This window comes from Centruroides sculpturatus, unplaced genomic scaffold (assembly GCF_000671375.1).
Source record: "Centruroides sculpturatus isolate CEXI.00-Female unplaced genomic scaffold, Cexi_2.0 scaffold374, whole genome shotgun sequence".
Lineage (NCBI taxonomy): Eukaryota > Metazoa > Arthropoda > Arachnida > Scorpiones > Buthidae > Centruroides > Centruroides sculpturatus.
In genome coordinates, this window is record NW_019384513.1 from 584291 (window position 1) to 599136 (window position 14846).

Consider the following 14846-nt stretch of genomic DNA (forward strand, 5'->3'; position numbering starts at 1 on the left):
AGATTTTCATAAGCAGAATGACCATCTCTAATGATAGTCATTTTTATAATTATCTTTGATTTATATTGTAATTAATTTAATGATTCATTGATTGTTAACATTAATTTATACAATTTCTGATGAGAAAAATTAATATTAAAACTATGACATATTCTATTATACAAAATTAGTCATATTTTGTTCATGTCACAATAAATAGTAAATATTAAATTATTTGTTCAATGATTTAATCATTGTGATGATTTTACTTTATAAAACCCTATATAATTATATTTTTTATAATTTTTATTTTTTAAATACTAAAACCTTAATAAAAAAAACAATTAAATCCAAACATATAAAATAAAAAATTTGTCCTAGAAAAATTACCAATGTATACATTTTCTGTGTTAAAAAGATTTTATTATTGTAATTTAATATTAAAAAGTTTATGAAATGAAACAGTGTTAGTGTAAAAATAAAGATTAACAAAAGAATATTGTTTTCTGTGCATTTTTTTCAATGCTGCCTAGAAATTTTATTTTGAACATAAATGATAACATAGTAACATAAAATGGAATATTGTAGAACCTTTAATCTAAAATGTAGATTGAGGAAATGTCCCCTGGCAAATGGTATTTGACAAAATTATAGTTAAATACAAAATATTTACAAGATAAAACATTTTCCAAAAACATCTCAAAGAAATGCTTTTATACAAGCTTGAAAATATTCATTGAATCTTTTTGTTGTAGTTCTCCATCTTAAAAGCATACTGTTAGATAAATAAAGAATTCTATATTTTCAAAGTTATATAACAATATATATGGATTTTTTAAAATTTTACCTAAAGAAATGTGTGTTATATTTTGACTTTGTAATTGACAAAACAATTTACTGTAAAAATTCATATTATTTCTAAATTGCATATATTTTTTGTAATTACTTTTAATTCATGCCTACAATTTGTAACTACTATAAAACATTCAGCTTAAAATTTTTATTCTATTATTACAATAAAGTCTGAAGAAAAGAATAGAATGCAAATATTTAAACATTTGTGCAATATTATATAATTTGTTTATTTATTATATTAATAGTCTATTAAGAAATTTAAATTTAAATCTTGTCAAACTGAAAAACCATAAACATTTTTTCTACATAATCCATTATCATTATTTTCATATATTTATTGATCAAATTCAAACAACTTTTAGAAAATGTTATAAATATAAAGAAAATGACTGAATATCATTCTTATTTGTCATAATCATTCATCAAATGTTTCTTTCAATTTTTATTTATATTAATATTTTATAAATAAATAACTACAATGAATATTGAATTGGGTAATATTAAATTCAATTGCTATATGATGTTAGAGTGAATTTTTTTTTAATTTTGTGAAATATTTCTGTTTCATTTTTTACATTTTTTTAACATTATATTTATAATGTTTAAAATGATTTTTTATCTTTAAATTTTGACAATAAAATTAAATTCAAAGAAATGTTTCAGATACAAAAAACAATATTAATATTAAATATAAAATAAACTAATCTTAACATAATAATGCTATATACCAGATTAATTAAAAGTTCATTACAGATATGGTTCTATTAAGCTGTATATAGGAGTCAAATTTACATTTTATAACATTATATTATATTATTATATAAGAAGTTATGCATTAAATTTATATGTAACTTATAACATTTAATAGATCTTTGCAATTATATAAAGACATATATGATTTTTTAAAATAACTCTCAAAGTGCATATGATATTATTTTATATTATTGATAAAATAATATTATTAAATTTCTTTAAAAAAAAAACTCTGTTTTATCTATATTACTCTATAAATAACAAGTATTATACATTTTATATTAATCTAAAGTTGGTCTAAATACTGAAAAGATTCAGAATAAGATGTGTGTCACAATTATTTGTAGAGTTAACTATATTAGTAAAATGAAAATATAAAAAATTATATAAAATTTTTATTATTAAATCAAAACATAGCAGACTTTCAAGAATTTTTAGTAATTATTTTATTATAATGTTTTAATGAAAGTCTATATTAATTGTAAATATTTCATTGATATATATATATATATATATATATATACCTTGCTTTGAAATTTGTATTTAATAAAATTTAAAAATTTCTCAATAAAAAAGTTCTCAAAATATGTCTTTTTTCAATATGTAACCAGTTCAAACACCATTGTGAATGTAATATTCCTAGGAAATAATGGTGTTTGAACTGGTTACATATTGAAATTTAAAAAGACAATAGAAGCAGAAGTATAAATAATATCTCAAAACAGTTTTCTTACAATTTACTTCATAAGTAGAAATTTTAATAAATTTATTATTATTGCAATATTAATAAAATAGAAATAAAATTTAAATTTAGATATTTTAATTCATACTTACTGACAAATATGTATTTTTTTGTCAGTTTTGTTATGGGTAATATTTTTATTAGTACAATGTAATTAATTTAATGTTTTAATATTTATAGACGTTTTGCACATGTGCATATATTTATATAATACTATAATTAAATTTACTGTATAAATACATTTTTATAGATGGACCAGTATTTAAATCATCTTTTGAAAACATTGCTGTTGACATTGGCTCCGATATACATTTAAAATGTGATGTTGATGGAAATCCTACACCAGAAATAATTTGGACATTTGAAGGATCTCCAACAGTTCTTAGTACACAACAAGAATTAATTATAAAATCTGCAACAATCAAAGATGCAGGAAAATATACATGCCGAGCATCAGGAAAGGGATTTGCAGAAATTTCTGGTGATGTTATGGTTTTCATAAAAGGTAAACTTATTTATATTAATCAAATTTCTAATCAGTTACAGATACACCACTCTTTCTCTGTGTTTTTTTTCTATTTATAATTGAAATATACAGCAGCAACATTAAGTTGTCTAAGAAAAGTTCATTAAACATTTAATGAATATTTAAAATTTTAAAATTCAATCATTGTAATAATTATTATTTGTTTGAATATTAGAATAATTATACATTTTTTTTCTTTTAAATGAGCAGGTGCTCCTAAAGTCATTAGTGAATCAATTCAATATGGAGTTAAAGGAGAATTAGTAAAAGTAGAATGTTTGGTAGAATCTGTCCCACCTCCAACTCGTATCACATGGTCAAAAAATTCTCAGGTATTATGAATCTTTAATTACTCTTTCTCTCTGTAATTTCATCAAATTCTTATTAATTTATTTAATATATAATATCAACTATTTTTATGGTATATGAACAAATTTTAAGTTATCTATTTAATTACAGCATTTAGACATAGATAACAATGAAGGATATGAAATTGTTGAAGAACCTCAACCTGATGGTGTAAAAAATATGTTAGTCATTCATAATGCTGAGGATGACCATTTTGGTCAATATAATTGTTCAGTCTGGAATGAATTTGGCCATGATAGTCTTCTTATCACTGTTCGCAAGCAAAGTAAGTATATTATGTATAATTGGCAGATTTTTTATTTAATTACTACAAAACTTAATCTAATGAATAATAAAAGAGCATAGACTTTTATAATATCAAGACTGTGTGAAAAATATTCTTCTAAATCAATTTACATATATTTAAATTAATATATGCACAAAACTTACCATAATGATATGATACATGTATATCCTAGATAATGACCTAGAATTTATATTAAATGCATCTGTATAGCTCTAACAAAGTTTTTATTTATGCTTTTCAGATACTATTTTTTCTATTATTTACTGTAAGATAACAAACATATTTTTGAAGTAATGAAATCACAAGCTAGTTGTGTATAGTAATAAAGAATGTTCTATTGGTATTCAGTATTTTTGATATGCAAAACCATAAAACAATATTAGTTTAATTCAAGTTTTCTGAAAAGTAATTTTGTCAAATTTAGTGAGAGGTATGCTATTAGCAAATGTATATTTCATTTACTTGCTTAAAAATATGTATCTTTATAGTTATCACTCTTATTTCAAAATTTAATTGAAAAACTGTTTGATAAAATTCTATTGCATTTGTGCTGTATTTTTCTTAAAATATCTATTTTCAAGCTTAAGCAGTACTTTCAGCTCATTAATCATTGTAACATATTAGCTTGATTATTATATTTTATCTCAAAACAATCCAATAAAATTAAATGTTTTTATGTTTCAATTTTGAAAAAAGTTAACATTATCATTTGATATTTCTTACAAATTCAAGCAAATAAAAATATTGCATGTATTTCAGTAACAAAAAACAAACATTAAATTACTTTGAAATATTTTCATATCTATAAATAATTTTTATAGTTTTTTAAAACATCAGTTATTATAATATTTGCAGTAGTAAAACTTTTATTAAGTTAAATACATCTTTGCTTTTCTTATAAAAAGATATATCATACAAAAGCTCTCATATGACAAAAAACTTTCCATTTACTTTCAATTTATTATAATATTATAGAATATGTTGTTTCAGAAAGATATTTTCTTTTATATGAAATATGAAATTTATCTTGATAGTTAATAAAATATTTTAAATGTTAATTAATCTACACATATGAGGATATGTGTAGATTAATTAATATCTCCTTCAAAGCCTCCACTTTGAGGAACTAGATTTGAGTCTAAGTTAGATCTTCAAAAATTTTCATGCCTGATTTCTAGACCAGATAAGTCAGATTTTCTATCTTACCATCCAGCTGTAGCATTATAGACTTATTAAAGTCATGATGAGCACATTAAAAGTCCTCCTAGTTCCCACAGAATAGATAGTAGTGTTTGTGTATGTAGATTATATATTAATTGTTGTTATCAAAGATTTTTCAACAATTTTTATTTTATGTTGATGTATTTTCTGATATTTTCATTTACAAGTATTATTAATAAATTTTACTATTTTCTCAGCAGTTCTTTTCATTAATATTCTTTTAGTTTAACTTTCCTTTTTTTCTTCTCATCTATATTTATCTTTGTGTCCCCTCTATTCACATGTATTACTATAATAAATTAAACTTATTTGTTGTACTGACATTTTATTTATATTCTTGCTCTTTTCATTACATATTTTTTTGTTCATCCATTTGTCATCATACTCATTTGATATGTAACTCACAAAAACAATAAATCATATTAACTCTAGTAAATTATTTTTCCTATTTTCAGAGAGTTTGCCTATGCTGATAATTCTCTCTGGAGTAATTGGTGGAATTGTTCTCATTGTCTCAGTAACTATAATAATAATTTTATGTTTGAAACGAAAATCAGTTGTTAAAGGTAAATACTATAAATTTAAATTTTACTAATATAAATAATGTAATATAGGTAATTTTAAGTTAATAATTTGAAATGTCATGGAGAGAATTCTTAATTTATTTGTCACATGTAATTTAGTAATTTCATATTTGAAAGAGTTATAAAAAATAATTACCCACACACCACAATTTATAATTACATAATTGCATATACTGACTTGGTATATCGAAAGTAACATTAGTAATATGTAAGAAAACATACATTTAAAAATTTTCTTATCCAACTTTTTGTATTTTATGATAGAAATGCTAGTATTTAAAACAATACTTTTAATTAGTTGATGTGAAGAAATTAAAGAAAAAAGCTATAAAATTTTTCAAAAATAGAATTAAAAATATAATTTCAAGGAAAAATATTTAAATACAGAAATTTATTAACAATTGTTAAGTTTTTACTGCCATGTTTTTAATCATCTAGCGGTTTTTTATTTTAAAAGGATTTACATAGAATTTTGACTGAAATATTTATAATTGTGTTTATTAAACAAAATATTGAAAATCAGTTAGTTTCAATTGTTACCATAAATTTAACAAAAATGAAATAAATAATTAGAGAATAGAACAGATGTAATATTAAACAGCTATTTGATATGAAGTAAAATTTCATACAACATAGGATTTTTTATTTTTTTTTATATATACTAACAAAAAGTATAATTTGCTCATTAATTTTACAACTTTTATTTCATCCACAAACTTTGAGCAGTTCTCCATATTAATCATAATAATAATTGAATAAATCATTCTATTAATGACAAATAGAATATTTCAGTTAAAAAGTTTTTTAATTTTAATTCAAATGTATAAAAAGCTATTTTTTAAATTTTCTACAATTCACAAATATTCTTATAATAATTTTTACCTCGTATTTATTTTTTCATTTAGATATTTAGTCACACTTTGTAATTTCTTTTTTGACTCTTTTTTCTCTTTTTTATGTGATTCTGAAGTTAATAAAAAACCTCATTCAATTTAGAGCCATTTTTGTTTCCAGTACTGTTTAATGATAAAGAAATGTTTAAAGACAAATGTTTTTGATATAGGTGAGATCTTCCTCAGGTCTATGTAAAATGGAATGCATTTTGAAATGTTAACATAAAAAAAAAAAAAAAAAAGGCTCTACTGAGGTTTTTCATTAATATTACTTTCCAGTCTCATTTGGTATGAAGTTATTTTTCTGTTGATTTCTGAATCTGAAGTTAATGGCATCATTGCAACATTTATATTTCATTTTTTAAAAATTTGAAATTACCCAACTCAATGATTTATCCTCTATGAGGAGACCAAGTTTGCGTGGAGTAAAATATTAGAACAATGCATAAACAAAGTGTGAAAGAAGCTGTGGCTTCAGTTCTGCAATCCATATGAACAGTGTCATAACTAGGTACATGCAACAAGTGCACAGGTAAAGAGCCCAGGATGAAAGGGAACTCTGAAATGGAGATATCAATAAATGATCAGTATTATATTTTAATTTTCTAATTTTAATTTTTGCTGCCATATGGACTGATTCCATAATGCTTTTGGTTAAAGTTAAAAATTAATAGACCCTTTCTATTGTATTTGCTTTTTATTTTTATATATTTTCCAAAAAAAGAAGAGACCAAAAATATAATATAGCTTGAACAGGGATATAAAAAGTTAGCTACAGCACTGCATGTAGCGATTCCATTGTCTGTAACAATTATCACAATCAGTGATAATTAAGGATAATGTTGGGATGGGAAAAAACTTGGTTGAACCTCAGCTGAAATGAGTAATAAAGTATTGTTTCATTTGGAAGATAAAGTTAACACAGTAAGATTAGTTTCCATCGGTAATCTACTTCTTCCAAGCTGTCAACTTACATAATAAATAACTAAAGGTGCTTTTCATCACCTTGAATCATGACAAATGAATAAGACTATCCAAAAATGGAAAGGAGATTCATAGTTAGAGGAAGATGTTAGAATGTTCTGCTCCTTACAGAGATGGATTTATTTATTTAGGAGCCCAGGGAACTCACAGTTATAGATGCCTTGTAGCAACTAATGCCCATGTAAATTCTATTATAGCATTCTGTACTTTAAATTTATGCAGTATTTATAAATATAGTCTGCTGTATTTTATTTCTTGAATCATTTCTTATTTTTTCTCTCATTTCTCTTTTTTTATTTTTATTTTCATTATTATTATTATTATTATTTTTTTTTTTTTATTTTTGTGGAGACTCCTGGGCACATGCTCAGGATACCTGCCCATAAATCTGAGTCTACCTCCTTACCAAGAATTTCTATAAGAAAANAAATAATTTTTATAGTTTTTTAAAACATCAGTTATTATAATATTTGCAGTAGTAAAACTTTTATTAAGTTAAATACATCTTTGCTTTTCTTATAGAAAGATATATCATACAAAAGCTCTCATATGACAAAAAACTTTCCATTTACTTTCAATTTATTATAATATTATAGAATATGTTGTTTCAGAAAGATATTTTCTTTTATATGAAATATGAAATTTATCTTGATAGTTAATAAAATATTTTAAATGTTAATTAATCTACACATATGAGGATATGTGTAGATTAATTAATATCTCCTTCAAAGCCTCCACTTTGAGGAACTAGATTTGAGTCTAAGTTAGATCTTCAAAAATTTTCATGCCTGATTTCTAGACCAGATAAGTCAGATTTTCTATCTTACCATCCAGCTGTAGCATTATAGACTTATTAAAGTCATGATGAGCACATTAAAAGTCCTCCTAGTTCCCACAGAATAGATAGTAGTGTTTGTGTATGTAGATTATATATTAATTGTTGTTATCAAAGATTTTTCAACAATTTTTATTTTATGTTGATGTATTTTCTGATATTTTCATTTACAAGTATTATTAATAAATTTTACTATTTTCTCAGCAGTTCTTTTCATTAATATTCTTTTAGTTTAACTTTCCTTTTTTTCTTCTCATCTATATTTATCTTTGTGTCCCCTCTATTCACATGTATTACTATAATAAATTAAACTTATTTGTTGTACTGACATTTTATTTATATTCTTGCTCTTTTCATTACATATTTTTTTGTTCATCCATTTGTCATCATACTCATTTGATATGTAACTCACAAAAACAATAAATCATATTAACTCTAGTAAATTATTTTTCCTATTTTCAGAGAGTTTGCCTATGCTGATAATTCTCTCTGGAGTAATTGGTGGAATTGTTCTCATTGTCTCAGTAACTATAATAATAATTTTATGTTTGAAACGAAAATCAGTTGTTAAAGGTAAATACTATAAATTTAAATTTTACTAATATAAATAATGTAATATAGGTAATTTTAAGTTAATAATTTGAAATGTCATGGAGAGAATTCTTAATTTATTTGTCACATGTAATTTAGTAATTTCATATTTGAAAGAGTTATAAAAAATAATTACCCACACACCACAATTTATAATTACATAATTGCATATACTGACTTGGTATATCGAAAGTAACATTAGTAATATGTAAGAAAACATACATTTAAAAATTTTCTTATCCAACTTTTTGTATTTTATGATAGAAATGCTAGTATTTAAAACAATACTTTTAATTAGTTGATGTGAAGAAATTAAAGAAAAAANTATGCCTCCTAAAATGCATATCAGTCCCTGGAAAATATGATGTACTGTACACTACTAATTTGAAGTGGAGAGCATATATTTTAAATTAAAAAATTATTAAAAATATGATTAAAAATTGTAGCTCCGCATTGTGATGATGTCACAATAGTTGTATTATAGTATATTATCGCTGCTAAATTGTCTCATAAAAGATTATAATAATCTGAGTTTTTACTGGAACAGACAAAAAAATATATTAATATTGAAAACATTTAAAATTGAATGAACAGTTTTTTCATTTAGTCTTCTCATAAATAATATTTTAATTTTAAAAAATTCAATTTTTAAGTGATTAGTCATCTTTTCTGTTCATTAAAATATGATTTAAATAAAATACTTATACATGAATTCACTAATTCATTTGTATGAGGATTTTCTTTCTATGAACCAAATTACATTTAACATATGCTATTGAAATAATCTGTTTATCTGGATCCTATTTTTATTTTATAATTGAGTTTATATAATTCAGCCAATAATTTTTTTAGATAAATTTCATAAGAAAAGAATTATCATTACTCAATTTGAAAAAATAATTTAAGATTAATCTTGGCAATTTAATAATTTACTTTAAATCAAAGCAGTGTTAGCAGTAACTTTATCCTGAAATATGTTCCAAAAAATTGATTTATTGAATTTGTTAAAATAAGACAACAATTGAATATTATTCTTATTTATACAATATATGTTACTAAATTCTTCCTCTCATATGTTAACTAAACTAACTTACAGACAGTATGATCTGCATCAATGATTATAATAACAATTAAATTGAATATTAAGCATATTCATGGATACTGAAATTAAAAGATATCAGAGTAAATAATTATAGCCTGAATAATATACATGTCTGAGAAAATATATTTTGGAACTTTTGTGGTTGTTTGAGGTGTTTTAACCATCTAGCCTATATTAAATATTATATAAATTTCTTTATTTCTTTAAAATTAACAGAAAGAATTTTTTCAAGTTATTCTTCCTGGCTTTCAGGTATCTGTTTAGAATTGTTTTTGAGTCCTTCTCCACATCATTCTGTTATGTCTTCTATCAATTATTTCATATTTTATCATTTTTTTTCTCTGATAGTTTTTATTCTTACTTTCCCTTAGACAATTTCTCCCTCTTGTTTTATCTACTATTTATTTCATGGCTAGCTTTATGGATGCTGATTTTGATTAGTTAATCTTGTGGTTAAATCATCCATTTCAATTTCATGCTCATAAAAAATGATGAATGAGGCTGAGTGATATTGGTTTATGATGAAGATCTGTATCAATAGTGCCAATCAAACAGTTATATAAAATTAAAATTATGAAATTATTACTTAAACATTTGAAAACAAAAATAATATTCTTGAAATAAATTATTTTCAAAAATTATTCAATTTATTATTACACCTAAAGATTGACTAAAGGAAATTAGAAATTAAAAAAAATAGTAAAGGGAGAAAAAGTCAGTCTTAACAGGCAATTCAATAGACAATAATATTCTGATTAATTTTTCATTAAAATAATTTCAAAATTGATATAATTTATACATTTTAAAATATTTTGCTTGATAAAGATAGCATTGACTTTAAACATATTTGATTGTCACTTATATTTAGTACCAATACTTTTTCTGATGTGACTTTTCTGAATAGTGTATTAAAAAAATGAAAAAAAATCATATTAGATACCTGCCCATAAATCTGAGTCTACCTCCTTACCAAGAATTTCTATAAGAAAAGAGTCCAGAAAGACAAACAACTTGGATATATTCAAGAAATCTTGAATGTGAATAGGTTTCATGAAGACTAATTATTTTAAAGATACTTCTTAATGATAGAATAAATGAGATGAATTAATAATAAACTTTTTTTTATTTTTTTAGTTTTGGAGCTTGCAAATATGTCTTTCTACAATTAAATATATTTGAATAAAGCTCCATTTTTTTCATAGGGTTCTCCAGAGTCACATAAAAGAGAACTCACTATGTTTACCAGTTTGTCATTTATCAAATGACAAAATATCAAATTTGATATCATTTTTGACTAAAAAATATTAACTGATGTCAAATTACATCATGTATTCAGAATTTAAAAATGTGAAAAACATTCCAAGATCATTTGATAACAATTAACATTTTTTCTGCTATTTAATATTCTATCTTCTACAAAGTAAATGATTGCAGAGGACTTGCCATTTGTTATCAATGATTATAAGTGATAAATTATATTAATAACCTTATATATTTACTACATTTTATTACAATCAATAAGGTTTTAAAATTAAAGTAAAATGCAATAGGATTTTTATATTTAAAGTCAGTAAACTAATTGTTAGGAATAAAATTTAAATTGTGTATAAGTGATTAGAAATCTTAGTAAATATATTCAATGATTGTCATTTTGTGAAATTGCTTGGTAGGTACAAGATTATCATATGAAATGAAATGAATAAGATAGAAAGAAAATGCAAACATCTACGATTATATTGCCAAAAAAATATAAACTTCAAGTTTGAGAAAATTTTATTTTCAACTATACAAACAACTACTTTATACAAACAACAAATTAAATCAAGATTAATACTGAGCTATTGGCTTTCAAGTGCACTCACTATTCCATATTTTAAATTGTACAATCAAATAGCTTATATCAATTAGACTTTAATCCCTTTTTTAATATATAATACAATATATTTATACAAATACCTAGTATATAATTTTTATTGAAAGGTTATCATACACTTGAAATCTTTAATGCCTTATATGCCTCCTAAAATGCATATCAGTCCCTGGAAAATATGATGTACTGTACACTACTAATTTGAAGTGGAGAGCATATATTTTAAATTAAAAAATTATTAAAAATATGATTAAAAATTGTAGCTCCGCATTGTGATGATGTCACAATAGTTGTATTATAGTATATTATCGCTGCTAAATTGTCTCATAAAAGATTATAATAATCTGAGTTTTTACTGGAACAGACAAAAAAATATATTAATATTGAAAACATTTAAAATTGAATGAACAGTTTTTTCATTTAGTCTTCTCATAAATAATATTTTAATTTTAAAAAATTCAATTTTTAAGTGATTAGTCATCTTTTCTGTTCATTAAAATATGATTTAAATAAAATACTTATACATGAATTCACTAATTCATTTGTATGAGGATTTTCTTTCTATGAACCAAATTACATTTAACATATGCTATTGAAATAATCTGTTTATCTGGATCCTATTTTTATTTTATAATTGAGTTTATATAATTCAGCCAATAATTTTTTTAGATAAATTTCATAAGAAAAGAATTATCATTACTCAATTTGAAAAAATAATTTAAGATTAATCTTGGCAATTTAATAATTTACTTTAAATCAAAGCAGTGTTAGCAGTAACTTTATCCTGAAATATGTTCCAAAAAATTGATTTATTGAATTTGTTAAAATAAGACAACAATTGAATATTATTCTTATTTATACAATATATGTTACTAAATTCTTCCTCTCATATGTTAACTAAACTAACTTACAGACAGTATGATCTGCATCAATGATTATAATAACAATTAAATTGAATATTAAGCATATTCATGGATACTGAAATTAGAAGATATCAGAGTAAATAATTATAGCCTGAATAATATACATGTCTGAGAAAATATATTTTGGAACTTTTGTGGTTGTTTGAGGTGTTTTAACCATCTAGCCTATATTAAATATTATATAAATTTCTTTATTTCTTTAAAATTAACAGAAAGAATTTTTTCAAGTTATTCTTCCTGGCTTTCAGGTATCTGTTTAGAATTGTTTTTGAGTCCTTCTCCACATCATTCTGTTATGTCTTCTATCAATTATTTCATATTTTATCATTTTTTTTCTCTGATAGTTTTTATTCTTACTTTCCCTTAGACAATTTCTCCCTCTTGTTTTATCTACTATTTATTTCATGGCTAGCTTTATGGATGCTGATTTTGATTAGTTAATCTTGTGGTTAAATCATCCATTTCAATTTCATGCTCATAAAAAATGATGAATGAGGCTGAGTGATATTGGTTTATGATGAAGATCTGTATCAATAGTGCCAATCAAACAGTTATATAAAATTAAAATTATGAAATTATTACTTAAACATTTGAAAACAAAAATAATATTCTTGAAATAAATTATTTTCAAAAATTATTCAATTTATTATTACACCTAAAGATTGACTAAAGGAAATTAGAAATTAAAAAAAATAGTAAAGGGAGAAAAAGTCAGTCTTAACAGGCAATTCAATAGACAATAATATTCTGATTAATTTTTCATTAAAATAATTTCAAAATTGATATAATTTATACATTTTAAAATATTTTGCTTGATAAAGATAGCATTGACTTTAAACATATTTGATTGTCACTTATATTTAGTACCAATACTTTTTCTGATGTGACTTTTCTGAATAGTGTATTAAAAAAATGAAAAAAAATCATATTATTTGTGAATTAGATATATAAATTTTGTTGTTTAAATATTAAATTTTTCAGTATCTTTATATGTATAAAAGTTTGCAGTTATATATATATATATATATATAATTTAATGGACTCTCCATTCTTGATTATTCAAAACAGTTATCAAAAAACAAAAAAGTAGAATTTGTAACATTGTACAGTACATACCACAGAGTATATATAGTATACAGAGACAAAACTCTCCATGTAACTGGAAATTACTGTCATTTGTCAATTACCACACTGAAAAAATTGATCATATACATAACATTATTTAGATTTTCAGTAAATTAATTTACTTTAAAATACAGTAATTGCATTACAGTATTTAAGTGCACAGTGCTTGATGTTATATCCAAAACACAAAAATAAATGAGTTTCTGAATTATTTCTGGTCCTATCAACTTTCCACTGTATATATAATTAAAGTTCTTACAAATGCAATGTATTGGTTTGTTTAATTAGTTATTTTATAATGTAATATGACAACTCTAAATTTTCCCATACTGTATCCATTCTGAGTAATATGAACAAATTAGAACAATAATATTTATTTCACATATAAATTATTAACCATACATAATTTTTTAATACTTATGAACAAGAATTCTTACATTATAAAAATCGCTACCTTGATATTAACCCAGCAGTGATGTAAGTTCATAAAAACACAAATGTTTTCTCTCTACTTCTAAGACCTACTTCAGGTCACAAATTTCAAATAGATGGAATACCCAGCTCTTTGATATTCTAATATGTCAAATGCAGAAGAGCTTACATGTAAATTCAAATTAAAATATTCTAAAATTGACCAATAGGATGTGTCAAAGTATAGTAGTGTGTGTTTATGAACTTACATCACTGCTGGGGTTAACATCAAGGTAGAAAGTTTTTACAATATTGTATAGCTCAGTTTTTGGAATACAGAACATTTTTACAGGAATTTTATTTTTTTAAGAATCCCTGTAAAAATAAATATTTTTGTTGCTATAAAAAATTTTCTTCAATAATTGTGGTATATAAAATTTAAGATTTACATTTCTTAAATAATCATCATGTAGTGCATTGCATACATAATAAATAAAATGTACTTGAAAATATTCATTAAACAAATATATCTGGATGAAAAACTAAAATCAAATACAGATCATTAAGAATGGCTTTTTTTTTATCTAGTTTAATGAACACATAAACTTAATTTATGTAATAGTACTGAAAAAACTCAGGTGTTGAACAGTTAGTCTGTTTTTAAAATGATTAACTCAGAATGAATATGATTACTTTTTATCAAAAGAAAAGCTATATCAAATGGCATTTAATCAAACTTATATTTTTAATTAGTTTTTATAAAGAGAATTTAAAAGAACTTCACATACTTGTGTAGT

General features: G+C 22.9%; 1 protein-coding gene across 3 annotated transcripts in view; it reads left to right on the forward strand.

Moving 5' to 3' along the window:
* Positions 1–14846, forward strand: part of LOC111622485 (irregular chiasm C-roughest protein-like) — a 336596-nt gene that overhangs the window by 311842 nt on the left and 9908 nt on the right. For all 3 annotated transcript variants that reach the window (XM_023364876.1, XM_023364878.1, XM_023364877.1), the window contains 4 exons: positions 2580–2834; positions 3066–3187; positions 3315–3489; positions 5187–5297. In XM_023364876.1, coding sequence (XP_023220644.1) covers positions 2580–2834; positions 3066–3187; positions 3315–3489; positions 5187–5297 — 663 coding nt within the window. The remainder of the gene's footprint in view (positions 1–2579; positions 2835–3065; positions 3188–3314; positions 3490–5186; positions 5298–14846) is intronic.